General features: G+C 46.0%; 1 protein-coding gene across 1 annotated transcript in view; it reads right to left on the minus strand.

Annotated features, from left to right (window-relative positions):
* The window catches only part of FBXL2 (F-box and leucine rich repeat protein 2), a 403,194-nt gene that overhangs the window by 245,085 nt on the left and 144,260 nt on the right, over nt 1–13,849 (minus strand). Inside the window, exons 6-7 of the mRNA XM_069214254.1 lie at nt 820–888; nt 638–733 (exon numbers count right to left, since the gene is read on the minus strand). Coding sequence (XP_069070355.1) covers nt 638–733; nt 820–888 — 165 coding nt within the window. The remainder of the gene's footprint in view (nt 1–637; nt 734–819; nt 889–13,849) is intronic.

Genomic DNA, 13,849 nt, shown 5'->3' on the forward strand with positions numbered 1-13,849 from the left:
AATTGACAGAGGCACAAAGCAAAACTGTGTCCAAGGGCGACAGGCCACCAGGGAACTGCCCAGTGGAGTAAAAGGCCAGGGCAGCCCTGCTAAATGGTCTCGATTGAAAATGAACAACAAGGTCCAAAATAAATGGCCAGCAGCTGCAAAACTTGAAAAATAAAACGATAATAAACCAAGTTTATTATCTTTTTATTTTTCTAGAGGCGGGCCTTGGGGGATGATAAGTGATGGCACTGCTGTCAGTGCACATGTGGGGTTGGTCGGCCGTCTCAGGATGGTCAAACTGACATGCGCACTGAGCCGTCTCCAACCTGAGCTGCGTTGCCGGGATGGATACAGTAGGCACAGGCTCCCAGTCTGCCTGGGAGTGCAAATCAGGGGGGCTCAGGCCAATCCTGACGCTGCTCTCAGGCTGCCAGAAGCAGGAGAGCAGCGTTTGGATTCGCCGCAGGGCAGGCTGGGAGCCAGTGCCTGCAGTGGACAGTGGAGCCTGAAGAGCCGATGCAGTGATGTGGCAGGTACGTTTTTGTTGTTGTTGTTGTTGTTTTGTGCCCCACCCTACCACTTTGTCCCGATACCAGCCGCACCTGTAAAAGGCTCAGTATTTAATTACAGGAAGCATTAAAAGCCTCACCTTAAAGCCTTTAGAGAGTAATTTGTGATCAAAACACATGATGTCAGATCCAACAGTTTCAGCTTGGAACAAAATTTGCTAAGGCTCGAACACGTGCTGCAAAATAACAAAGAAATTTACAATACTTTCAAGCACAAAAACTTTTAAAACATATTATGAAAAAGAGGATATTGTCCAGTTACCTGTCTGTGATCTTTGTGCATCCATTCAGATTTAAATATTCAATATTTTTACAGTTCTGTGAAAAAGTCCTATGGATGTAAAGACAACAAAGTAAGATCGACATTAATAACTGTGGCTCGTCTTTGCTCCTTTACCCTTACGTCGTCCCCTTTTTATCCCTCTGCTCTTACCCCTTTCTAGTTTTGTTTGCGGTGTTATAAAGCACCCACTCGAACCGAAGGTATCAGAGTGCTTTACGTGAGCTCGGTTACAATACTTTCAAGCCTTACTCTTTAAAGATTCATGCTTGCAGTACTGGCGCCTTCTCGATATGACCTTTTCTTAGAACGTATGCAATTGTTCTTTCGCAAGACGGAATATGCTTACTATGTCAATTCACTGGTTAGATCACTGTATTTTCTTACAGTATAAAACTCAATAAAGAAAAATCTTTGAAAAAGGTTTACCTGAATTTCAGATATGTATTTTAGCCAGTAGAGGTCAGTGTAGTACTAGATATTATGTTTATGAGTTGCATAAAACAAGCCAGATGAGAAATCAGGCCTAAACTCCTTCTTGCCAACATGATTGGTACAACTTCTTTGCAATATTAAACAGACAAAAGAGAAATCATATGTTTCGTCTATATTAACATATTGTTAATGAGCTACTAATCAAAGCGTTGGGAAAACATCTTTCTTATACAACTTTTCATACCACCAATAAGTTTATGGTGAAGCCTCGGGTATGTATTGTAAATGCAGCAAATAATAACAGAAAACTTTGAATGTCATCAAAAGGATTATTCCATTTCAATCTCATCACTAACTAGGTTGGTTATATGCTATTATACATGCTATTGTACATCAGCCTATTAAATGTTTAGCCCTTTGTGTCCCATCATACAATTGTGGCTGGATAATAAAAGTCCAGGACTGGTTTAACACACACGACATGAGCCGTTTGATTACACCCACTGCCAGCATTCCCTCCTCTTCCTCTCATCTTACTTTCCAAAGTGGGGAGTTGCGTTGCTCTGCGTGAGCACATATTACCTTAAATTAACCCAAAAGATAAGTAGGGAATGGCTTCGCCCACGAATAAACCTAACCAGATTTATCAAAAGCGCTGCCACTGTTGGTGTTGTGGGATTAGGAGACGTGCCATTCCAGCTTCGTGGAAGCGCATCAGCTGCCGATCCTTCTGCATGTTAATGCGTCACATCCTTTCACTTTCCACATACGTTGGTTAACGTCACCTGCCATCCATTTGCCTCCAAGAGCAAAGGAAGTGTGATCTAAATTTCTGACTCGCTTATCAGTTACTGCTTTCCAACACAAGTATTCGTCAATTCATCCACTTATCTTGACTCTTCCACACAATAACTTTTTCATCCCATACATCTGACATTCACTCCCCCAGTCATTCTTCTACACGGTCAATATTTCTCCTATCTAGAATCACAGTCACTCTATGTTAAATTGACCTAGTTTCCTCACTTTCATTAATTTACTCATACTCATCAACCCACCTGCCGTTGTCTCAAATGCATTCACACAATCGCTTTCAACTTCCTATACTGCCCGATCTGCACAGTGCTTGTTTTACTTATACATGTGTAATCATTCATCCATTACCTCATACAATGACCACACTGTTGATTTCATGTCCTAGTCATTCAATTTCTCTGCACTTATTATTTTTTCTAGATTTTACAGTGCAGCTCTAACAAATCCCTTTTCTAATGTGCATGTTCACCTAGATGTGAAATGTGTTACCAGACTTGACTGCTTATGGGAGGTACTAAAAGGATAATTGGGGATGATAGGATGCTGGGCTGCATACTCTTAAGTGTCCACCGGTGGCAGTGTAGTTGAATACTTACACGTGCAAACTGAAAATCTGATAGACTTCTAGTTGCAGATTCCTTACCTTAGAATTAACCCCAGGTGTCGGACTAGATTCAGAGATTTTTCTTAAAGAAGTACCCTTGCGCGCCATCAGGTGGCATTGGTTGACTCCGCATCTGTCGTTGGAGTCGTGGTCACCGTGATGACATTGCAGTTGTACACAGGCACCACCTCTGCACGCTGACGTCAGTTCTTTTCTTTGCGCAGATCTGGAGAATAGCTGCCCTCAGTTGTTTTTTTATTGCTTCTGGGTCGGCTCCGCGCCTGCCTGAGTTTCGGGGAGCCAGAGCCACCCCTGCCCAACTCAGGGAGTTTTATGTGGCCTTGTGCCTCATATTTGGGCAGTCCAACTCTCCCGTGATGCCTTGGGGCCCAGAAGGGTTGGGGGGGGCCTCAGATTCAGCACTGGTGGCTTTCACCTTGGTTCCAGAGGGCATCCTAGGATCCATTACCGAATCTGAGCCAACGCTGGTTGTGCCATCCCACCCTCCCCCGCACCAGTATGAAATTCGACACTCCTAGCGTCAGTCAGGCCCGCGATTGGCCCCATACTGATTCCCTACTCCGACCTAGAGCTGGAATGAAGTCACTCAATGCCGATTCCGACTTCGAAGGAAATCTCACTCCCCAGGTTGGATCCTGACCCTTATGCCTATGGGTACGGGTACAGTGGGAGTACAGAGGGTCGCTGAACACTTTGGCATACCAGCCAGATGACTGTAATGTAGACTGGGCTCAGGAGTTTGTTGAAGCCAGTGATCTTAACACCTCCTGTGATGCTGGCATGCTTTCTCCCCCTACAGTGGCTACGGAGGCGGAAGCCTCATATTCAATGGTGGTGAGAAGACTGGCTGATGTCCTTGACCCCAAATCTGCCATCCGTGGCTGTCAGGACTAACCTCCTGATGGAGGTGCTTCAGCCCGGGGCATCTACATCTGAAACCCTTTTGCCTTTCAATGAAGCCCTCACTGATGTCCTGCTGGGGATGTGGTCTAAACCCAGCAAAGGTGCTCCACTCAACAGGACAATTGCCCGCCGCCATAGGCCTGCACCTAACAATCCTAAATTCCTGACCCAACATCTTACGCCTGAGAGTTTGTCAATCCAGGCTTCTTCCCCTTCCGGCGCATTCCTTTCCACACCTCTGGACAGGGAATCAAAATGACTGGACCAACTTGGGAAGAAGGTATTCTCTTTCCCCAGTCAGGCATTGTGGTCTGTGAACACAGCATTCCTTTTGGGCCGCTACTCCCATGCTTTATGGGACACTGTTTCGCAGGTGCTGCCACATGCCCCGGAGGAGGCCCAGGCCTTTCTTTCCCAAGTTGGGAGGATGGAAGGAATGCAGCCAAGTTCACGATTCATTGTGGGCTGGACACGATCGACTCACTAGGAAGATTGGTTGCATCGATGGTGGCCTTTCGGTGCCATGTTTGGGTGAGGACATCTGGCTTTTCGGAGAATGTGGACATGCCCTTCGATGGCATCCTTCTCTTTAGGAAGTCCCAGGCTATGGCTCGGTCCCTTGGCCTCGCAGCTGCTCATCATCTCCCCAGTCCGCTTTTTGCCCCTTTCATGGCTATGGAAGAGGCACCCAACCGTGTCCATTTCCCTCCAGCCACCATGCCGCGCATGCTGCCTGGCCTCTGCACGGATGATCCTGTGGATCAGGGAGCCAGCGGATTGCCCAGTCCTCCAATTAACCACTGCAGCCTCCAAACCTTTCTAGTTCGTCGCTCCATCAAGGACCAGTTGGAGGCAGGATTCACCATCTCCTGACCCACTGGGAATCCATCATGATGAACAGGTGGGTTTTGCAAATTGTCCAAAGAGGCTACTCCCTCTTCTTTGAGACTACCCCTCCGACCATGCCACCATCCTACAATCAGATGACGGAGGATCACTTGGCACTTCTCCGGAAGGAAGTTATGGCTCTCTTGGCCAAGGAAGCCACAGTGAGAGTCCCTGTGCCAGACGTAGGTTGTGGTTGTTATTCCCATTACTTTCAGGTGCCCAAAAAGGACACGGTTCTCCACCCTATCCTAGACCCCAATCTCTCAATCTGTTCCTCAGAAAATAGAAGGTCAAAATGCCCACTTTGGCTCAGGTCCTATCTGCCCTGGACCCTGGAGGCTATATTGTAGCATTGGACTTCCAGGACGCCTACTTTCATATCCCCATCCTGCCTGCCCACAGGTTATACTTACAGTTTGTGGTAGGTCATGAGCCCTTTCAGTTTACCGTGCTCCCCTTTGGCCTTATCAGTTCTCCTCACGTGTTCACGAAAGTGATGACAGTGGTCTCAGCTCATCTGCACCCGCTAGGAGTTTCAGTCTTCCCCTCCCTCAATGACTGGCTGTTGAAGGCGGCCTCGTCCCAGGCTGTTGTCTCTCACTTCCAGAGTATGGTGGACCGCCTGCATTGACTATAAACATGCCGAAGTCACACCTGACGTCCCCTCAGACGCGCCCTTTCATCAGAGCTGTTCTGGACACAGTGCAGTTTCAAGCCAATCCTCCAGAGCGAAGAATCCAGGATATTCAGGCTATGATACCAATGTTTCAGCCTCTGTGCTGGGTTTCGGTGAGAATGACTCTGAGGCTGCTGGGCTTCATGGCCTACTGCATAGTGCCAGTCACACATGCCAGATGGCATTTGTGGGCTCTGCAGTGGGACCTGAAGTTCCAGTGGGCGCATCAGGGGAATGCCCCTGGCATGGTCCAGATCTAAGCGGGAACTGCACAAAATCTGCAGTGGTGGCTTTGGAACCCGCGATTGGGTCAAAGGCAGATTCCTCTCCCTTCTGAAACCATATCTAATAGTAGTGACAGGTGTACAACTCCCAGGATGGGGTGACCACATGGAGTCGGAGACTAGAGGCATCTGGTCTCCGTTGGAGTCTGGGCTCCACATAAACCTTCTGGAGATCAGGGGGGGATCAGGCTTGCATTGAAAGCATTCCTTCCCTCTCTCAAAGGGAAAGTGGTGCAGGTGTTCACAGACAACGCCACAACCATGTGGTACTGCAACAAGCAGGGCGAGGTGGGGTTGTGGACCTTTTGTCAAGAATGTAGGAAGCTGGCTCTATATATACTATACCAAAGTGAGGGAAAGTGTGCACAGAGTCCAGCGGTTCCCCAGAGGTTTTAGAGAAGCTAAAGCAGATAATACTAATGCTCTTTTTTGTGGTAGTGTGGTTGAGCGAGTTAGGCTTATCAGAGTGTAGTGCTATGCATTTGTTGTACACACACAGTGAAGAAATGAGGCACACACTCAGTGACTAACTCAAGTCCAATGTTTTTTGTATCAAAATATATATGTTGCTATTTTATTTCTAGAACCAAAAGGATCTTTGTTGCAAGTAAGTAGTTTCAAGAATGCATCACTTTCAAGTATCAAATGTACTTTGTTTGTAATTCACAGTTAAAACAGTTATCAGGTAAGTAATACTTTTCAATATCAAAAGTAGACACAGTGCACATTTCATTGAAGGCAATGCAGTCCAGGGGGGGTGGGGAGGAGTACGTACACAGTTTGGAGGTAAGTACTAGTCTTATGGTCCCAGTCTTCGGGGGTTGAGTTGACCACAGGGCAAAGTTTAGGAAAACATCAAGGGTGCACCACCAGCAACACAGGGCGGTCGGTGCAGAGGTCAAAGTTGGTGTCGGGTGCCCAATGGAATCCTATGGAGACTGGGGGCACTCAGAAGTGAACGGGTTTCAGGTAAGTACCTGCAGCCTCAGGGTATGGAACCTGGGGGTTCAGATCAGCAAAGGGGGGGTTCCACAGGTCAGCACCAAACACACACCCTCACCGCACAGGAGCGGCTGGGTGCAGGATGCAAACACAGGGCCGGGAGCCGAATGCTTTTCAATGAGGAACCCCGGGTTTACAAAGAGGCTGCAGTCTTGGTCCTGGGGGCCAGCTGAAGAAGACCAACAGCTGGACCGGTAAGTTGAGGCTCCTCTGGATGTCGATGACCATTGGCTGGGTTTCCCAAGGCCAGAGGGCAGTGGGTGCAGGGGTACCTTTAGGAGTCCGGTATCTTCACCGGATTCGGTCGCGGTCATTGGGGCCTGTGGATTCAGGCTGCAGGCGTGGTTGAGGTGACCAGGAGGGGTCAACCTGGGCGGACTCAAGATTGGACTCGCCTGGGGTCTCTCTCTGGTCAGCTGGGCATCGGTTGTAGAGTGGGCAAGACTTGTGGATCCGGAGGGCTCTGGAGTCTTTGTTGGAGGTTTCTTTGAGGACAGGGCTGCTGTCCTCTGGAGTTCTTGGTCCTTAGGTAGGCAGACAGGCCTCTGGGGGTTGGTAGAGGACGCTGGTCCTGCAGGATGAGTTGTCTTCTTGTAGCAGGAGTCTTGAAGCTGCAGACAGGCAGCAGGGATGAGGCCAAGTCAGTTCTTGTCTGGAGTCTTCATTGCTGGTGCGGCTCTTCAGTCCTTTTTTAGGTTGCCAGGAATCTGAAGATCAAGGTTCAGCAGTGCCCTTAATAACTATATTTAGGAGTATTAAAGAGGTCCGAGAGCAGTAGCCAATGGCTACAGGCCGAGAGGGTGGCTACCCCCTTCCTGTGCCCACTCCCTTTGGGATGGGGGCACACACCTAACCCTATTGGCTAAACAAGACTATTGGCTCCAAAACAAGATGGAGGATTCTGCAAGCAGGGTGTCACCTCATCTCTGGGCACCCTAGGGGTGGTCCCAGCTGGAGTGGACACTCCTCCTTGTGCTTATTAATTTTCCTGATGGACCTGCCACCAAAAGTGGGGCTTGGTCCAGGATGCAGGCATCTCCACTGGCTGGAGTGCCCCGAGGTAGCTAAACAAAAGGCAGGAGCCCTTGAGTCTCACCTTTTTGCTGTATGTTTTTGTTGGCTTTAGGACTCTGAGCACTTTACCACTGATCAGTGCTAAAGTGTGTGCGCTTCTTCCCTAAACCTGGTAACTTCGGTGTATACACAACTGGCATATTTAATCTACTTATAAATCCCTTGTAAAGTGGTATACCATATACCCAGGGCCTGTAAATTAAATGCAACAAGTGGGTCTGTACCACTAATTCTGCCACCCACTTCAATTGCCCTTAAACATGTCTAAGGCCTGCCATTGGAGAGCCTGTGTGTGCAGTTTCACTGCCACTCAGGCTTGGCATTTAAAACAAAACCTCTTGCACAGCCTTATTCTCTTTTATTACATGTAAGTCACTCCTTAGGTAGGCCCCAGGGAACACATAGGGCAGGCTGGTATGTGGGTAAAAGACAGGACCTGTACTTTAAATTTTACATGTCCTGCTAGTGAAAAGCTCTTAAAGTAATTTTTCATTACTGGGCGGCCTATTCCTATCATTGGCCAGCATTGGGAATTCCATAATATATGTTCAAGCTGTAATTTCTGATCAGAAACAAGTAGCTACATCATGTTTCATACCATTGGAATGGTAATGATAAATCTTCTTTACTGGTAAAGTCGGATTTAACAATACTATTTTAGAAATGCCACTTTTAGAAAGTGACCACTTCTATGCTCTTACTGCTTTGTGTGCCTGACAGCTTGCCTCCTGTACACAGCTGGACTGGGCAGGGTTACAGCTACATTTGTGCATTTCCTCTAGGCAGCCACAACACAGGACACTCAACTGCATCTTCATTCATCTGCATACTGATGGGTCTTCCTGGGCAGGAAGGATCGAAGAAGCTCACACGTACACTTCAAAGGGTAGTGGCTTGACCCCACACAAAGGTCTGATTACCCCCCAAATATTGCCTGGCAGACAGGACCGGGTTGAAAGGGATCCTTGTGAACTTGAGAGAGTTCCTTTGAAGTCACCTGTACATCAAAGGCACGTTTTTGGTGCAAGTACTGGGGTTCTGACCCCATCAAATCAGTACACTACTAGACCTGGGAATAACTACACTCATCTCATTTGAACTCCGAGCGACTACAAGGGCTTGCTGACTTGCTTCCTGTTCTTTGAAGTCTTAGGGTGATCAAAGACTTCCCCTTCTTGCAAGCTGCCGTGGAACTCAGCCACTCGAGAGTCCAACAGCTGGTTGCTGACAAAGATCAGAACGCATCTCGTCCCCGACTCAGCCTGTGAGCCTAACAGCCCAGTTTCATTCAGGAGAGCACGCAGTAACCCTGACCAGTAAAAGGGGCCATATAACGGTCTAAGCATTCTGCTTCTGACCTGCAACTAACGCATTTGAGGGCCAGATCCCCACACTGATTATGATCGCCGCCTCAGAACTCGCAGCCAGCACTGAGGGAAGCCCTTGCAACACAGACCTCTCAGCTTTGCCCTGATAACTGGGGTTGCTCCTGCAACGCAGCGTCAGCTTGGCCTGCCCACATAGGCCAAACCATTACTGCGTGCAACATCTTTAAGGCAAAAGGAACCTAATCGACAGGGAATCGCGGCCCTTGTTCCTCCTTGTCCACGGACCACTAACTCTGGCCCAAGGATTACCCAGTGCGCCCCATTGCAGCACATCCTTCCAACACACAAAACCAGAGACAAGAGTCACGAGGCTGCCCTGCAACTTCAGACAAAGGTACAGTGAACATGGGGTGATTTGAACTGGCCTCTGCAGCTGCCTCGGGTGCTCGCAGGCTGCTGGGTGTTTGACTGAGAACAAATCGGTCTCGAGGGACTGACATCAATTAACTTGATCAATCAAGTAGGGAGCACTGGTTTCGTGCTCGCTCAAAGCACTGCCCTACAGAAAATAAAATAAGCAAACATGCCCCCTCAAGCACTGTGGTTACCTGGTGTATTTAAGGAGATAAGTTGAGAAATACTTATGTGACTTTTGTTGTCTTGGTCTTAATCCACTCCGATAAATATTCTCTATTTTTCAAAATTGGTTTGGAGTCTTTTTGTGGTGTTTTCACTGTGTTACTCAAGTATAAGTGCTACACAAATACTTCACACATTGCCTCTTAAGTTAAGCCTAGCTGCTCTGTGCCAAGCTACCAGAGGGTGAGCACAGGTTAATTTAAGGTGTGTATCTGACTTACCCTGACTAGAGTGGTCCGTACTCGGAGAGGGTGCACACCTCTGCCAACTACAGACCACATTTTACCCTGACTAGAGTACTGGTCCCAACTCTGACAGGGTGCATACCTCTGCCAAATAGAGACCGCATTTCTAACAATCAGTTATGGCTCTTTTGACTCGGATGACTGTAATAATTCTAGAGCTAATAAACTCTGATGAACGCTGGCCTCCCGAATTTCATGCATTTAACAAAGCAAGACCCATCTGGGCTCACCCAGCAGCTTTGATGACTCTAGATAATCTCTGGCCAATCACATGTCCCTGTGTTGATACATTTGGATGCCTGTCCTATCAGCATTTAATGGTACTTTCTGTGCCTACTATGGTGACCACAAGTAGTGGGGAGTCATGGTTCGAATCTTGAGATGGAGTCTGAGAAACGGCTACCACATCCAAGGAAGGCAGCAGGTGTGCAAACTACCCACTCCCAACTCGGGAAGGTAGGGACGACATATAACAATATAGAACTCTTTTGTAGCCCTGTAATTAAAATGAGTACACTTTAAATTCTTTAAAGACGATCCTCTGGAGGGCATGTCTGGTGCCAGAAGCAACAGTAATTCCAGCTCCAATAGCGTATATTAAAGTTGTTGCAGTTAAAAAACTTTTTTGTATTTGGATCTTGGGCTTGAGCTGGCAGTATGACGTGAGATGGGCTACCACCTGTTCTAGCTCATGCCTGTCTGCACCCCTTTCATGCTCTTTATTGGGTTCCTGAGGATCCCAAGCATTTACTTTGAAAATATTAGAGTGATCAAAGCAGGCCTGTCACCAGAACATTTCAGCTAGGAATAATAGAATAGTACTCTAGTTCTATTTGATTGGGTTTCAGAGCTGGGGCCGTGATTAAGCGGAATAGCCAGGGACATTCACAGTGTGCCCCTAGAGGTGAAATTCTTAGACTGGCACAAGACGAACCAAAGCAAAATTATTTACCAAGAATGTTTTTACTAATTAAGAATGAAAGTTGGAGGTTCGAAGGCTATCAGATACCATCGTAGTTCCGACGATAAATGATGCAACTGGCGATCTGGCAGCGTTATTCCCATGACCCGCCGAGGAGCTTTTGGGAAACCAAGATCTTTGGGTTCCGGTGAGAGTACGTTTCCAAAGCTGAAACTTAAATCAAGTAGCGGAAGAGCACCACCAGGAGTGGAGCCTATGGCTTAATTGACTCGACATGGGAAACCTCACCTGGAGGGGACACCAAATGAATAGGCTTATTGATAGCTCTTATTCGATTCTGTGGTGGTGAATGGCCATTCTTAGTTGGTGGAGTGATTTGTCTGGTAGATCCCAATAACACATTTGATGCCTCCAGGGTAAACATGCTAAATGTTAGATTAGGTGAGTGTAATTAGAAGTCTGCCTCCAACAGCTCTTACTCCACAGGACCATTGGATGGGTTTAATCAGAGCGGAAACAGAGTAGACTCCACTGTGATTAAACCTGAGATCCTGATGATATTAAAAATGGCAGGCGGACAAAAATCTTGATGGTATGTATACTCCATTGCAACAGACAATACATAATGTCAAGATATAGATTCCCATGTAAAAGTTATGTATTCTCGTTTTCTTTACAGGACCGTTATAATATAGGGGACATTGTGTTCAAGAGCTGTTCAAAGCCCACAATCCCCTGTGAGTAAAATAGCTACTACCATGTCCTTACAGGAGTCATGAAAGTACAGTAGCAAATACATGTAAAACCTGAGCCCCAATGCAAAACAAATCCCTATCCCGATCTCCTACCTTGAACAAGCCTAATACATTTTCAAATATATTCAATGATCATGTAACACCAATAATCCCCCATCCAGAACACAGCTATGCCCACTTACCTTCAACAGTTAATAAATAACAGTATCGGGTATATGCACCAGGCATTTAACCCCAATCATCCCTATTTAAAAAACACTATTCACGCCCATTTCCTCAATACACAGCATTGCACCATAGTGGGAGGAGAATGCAACAGCCACTTAACACCCATCACCCCCCATTTAGAAATCATTATGGCCGTTATCCCAAGAGGGCTACGTAAAATACCATGTCAAGGGCATGTAGCAGCTATTTACCCCTCTAATCCCACTTTAAACATTATCTATTTCTGTTTTCCTAACAGGACCATTATAATATAGGGAAAAAAATGTTGCTACTTACCTGTAATTCCCATTCTCCGGTATTGGTATCTTTCATAGATTTACATGCTTGAATCATTCCCCACTGTCGAAGTGGGGGTCCCACGGTATCATAGTAAGCAGTACATATCAGTATAATAGGCTGTAAAGGGAATACAAAGTTCAGCTTAATAGTGTATCTATGTCCTTTTAAAAAAAAGGACCAATGTTAAACAATGACCAATCAGGCGACAGCACCCTCTAGAACACTCCCAAGAGAGGCATATTCCCTCAGATTTTCCAAGCACTAGTGACATCAACCTCACTGGCCAAGAAGAAGAGGCTCTTAGGGGAGGATGGTGGGTTGTATTTGAATCTATGAAAGATTCCAGTAGTGGAGAATGGGAGTCACAGGTAAGTTACAAAATTATTTCTCCAGTATAGGGGTATCTTTCATAGATTCACAAGCTTGAATCAGAGTAGTTGGTAATGCAATATATATATATATATATATATATATATATATATATATATATATATATATATATATATATACATATATATATATATATATATATAATAATATAGATATGGAAAAAATACGCATGCATATAAGAGGGTATGGTGGGTACAACATTATACATTATAGTGTAACAAAGGCTCACCTTATTGGAAAAGATGCTGATGTACTGCTTGACCCACTGCTGCATCACTGCGGTAATCTAGATAATAATGCTGCGTGAAAGTAAATTGCGTTTTCCAAGTTGCAGCTCAGCAGATACTGTCAATCAAAACTCCAGCAAACAGAGCCGCTGTTGTCTATATTGCTCTAGTGGAATGCACCTTGACTTTAGATTGAAGGAGTCTGCCATCCTTTGAATGGCAGAGCTGTATTGCTGATGCAAATCACCTTGCAATTGTGGCTGTAGTGACTGGACCTCCCCTGTTATGGATACCATATGCAACAAACAACTGTTCCGATTTGCAGAAGTCCTTTGTATGCTATATAAAGAACTTTAAGCGTCTTTTTCCATCAGGAGTATGCAAAGTCCTTTCTGCATGTGTCTGCGGATTCGGGAAAAAAGTACGAAGAAGAACAGGTTTATTGAGATGGAAGTCCGTCCGTACCTTAGGTATAAACTCAGGATTCATTTGAAGTATAACTCCATTATGCTTGAATCGAAGATAAGGCTCTTTAAGTGTGAAAGCTTGCAGCTTACTTAATCTTGTTGCTGAAGTTAAAGCCAAAAGTAAGGCAAGCTTCCATGTCAAGAATTTTACCTTGTGAATTGGTTTGAAAGGTGTTTTCATAAGATGCAACAGTACCAAGTTAGGCTGCCATACCGGAGAAGGCAATCGTATTAGAGGAAATGTTCTGAAGAGCCCCTTGAGAAACTGCAGAATTAGTCTGTTTGACCATAGAGAAGGAGAACCCATGACCCTTCTGTATCTAGAAATCACTGCCAAATGTACTTTGATTGAAGAATGCTCCAGACCTGTTTTGGCAACAGAGAGTAGGTATGGCAACACGTGTTCAGGAAGTGAGGAGATAGGATGTACATTTAAGCTTTGACACCATAAACAGGAATGCTTCCAATTCAAACAATGGGTTTTAATTGTTTCCTCAGCTCTTACCAGAATAACCCTACACTTCTGAGGAATATCTAGGTGTTGGAGTTCATTGTGTTCAGGAGCCATGCAATTAATGTAGAGAAATCAGGTCTGGATGAAGGATTTGTCTGTGATTCATCGATAACAGATCCTTCTGATGATTGAGCTGTACATGAGACTCCTCTGACAGTATCAGGAGCTCCATAAACCAATGTTGTCTGGGTCAGAGAGGAGCAATTAGTATCAGCCGGCAAGGCTCTCCCTTCATCTTCTCGATAAGCCTCGGAATAAGAGGGATCGGGGGAAAAGTGTAAGCAAAGATCCCTGACCACTGTATCAAATACGTAT

Source organism: Pleurodeles waltl, chromosome 2_1 (genome assembly GCF_031143425.1).
Source record: "Pleurodeles waltl isolate 20211129_DDA chromosome 2_1, aPleWal1.hap1.20221129, whole genome shotgun sequence".
NCBI lineage: Eukaryota > Metazoa > Chordata > Amphibia > Caudata > Salamandridae > Pleurodeles > Pleurodeles waltl.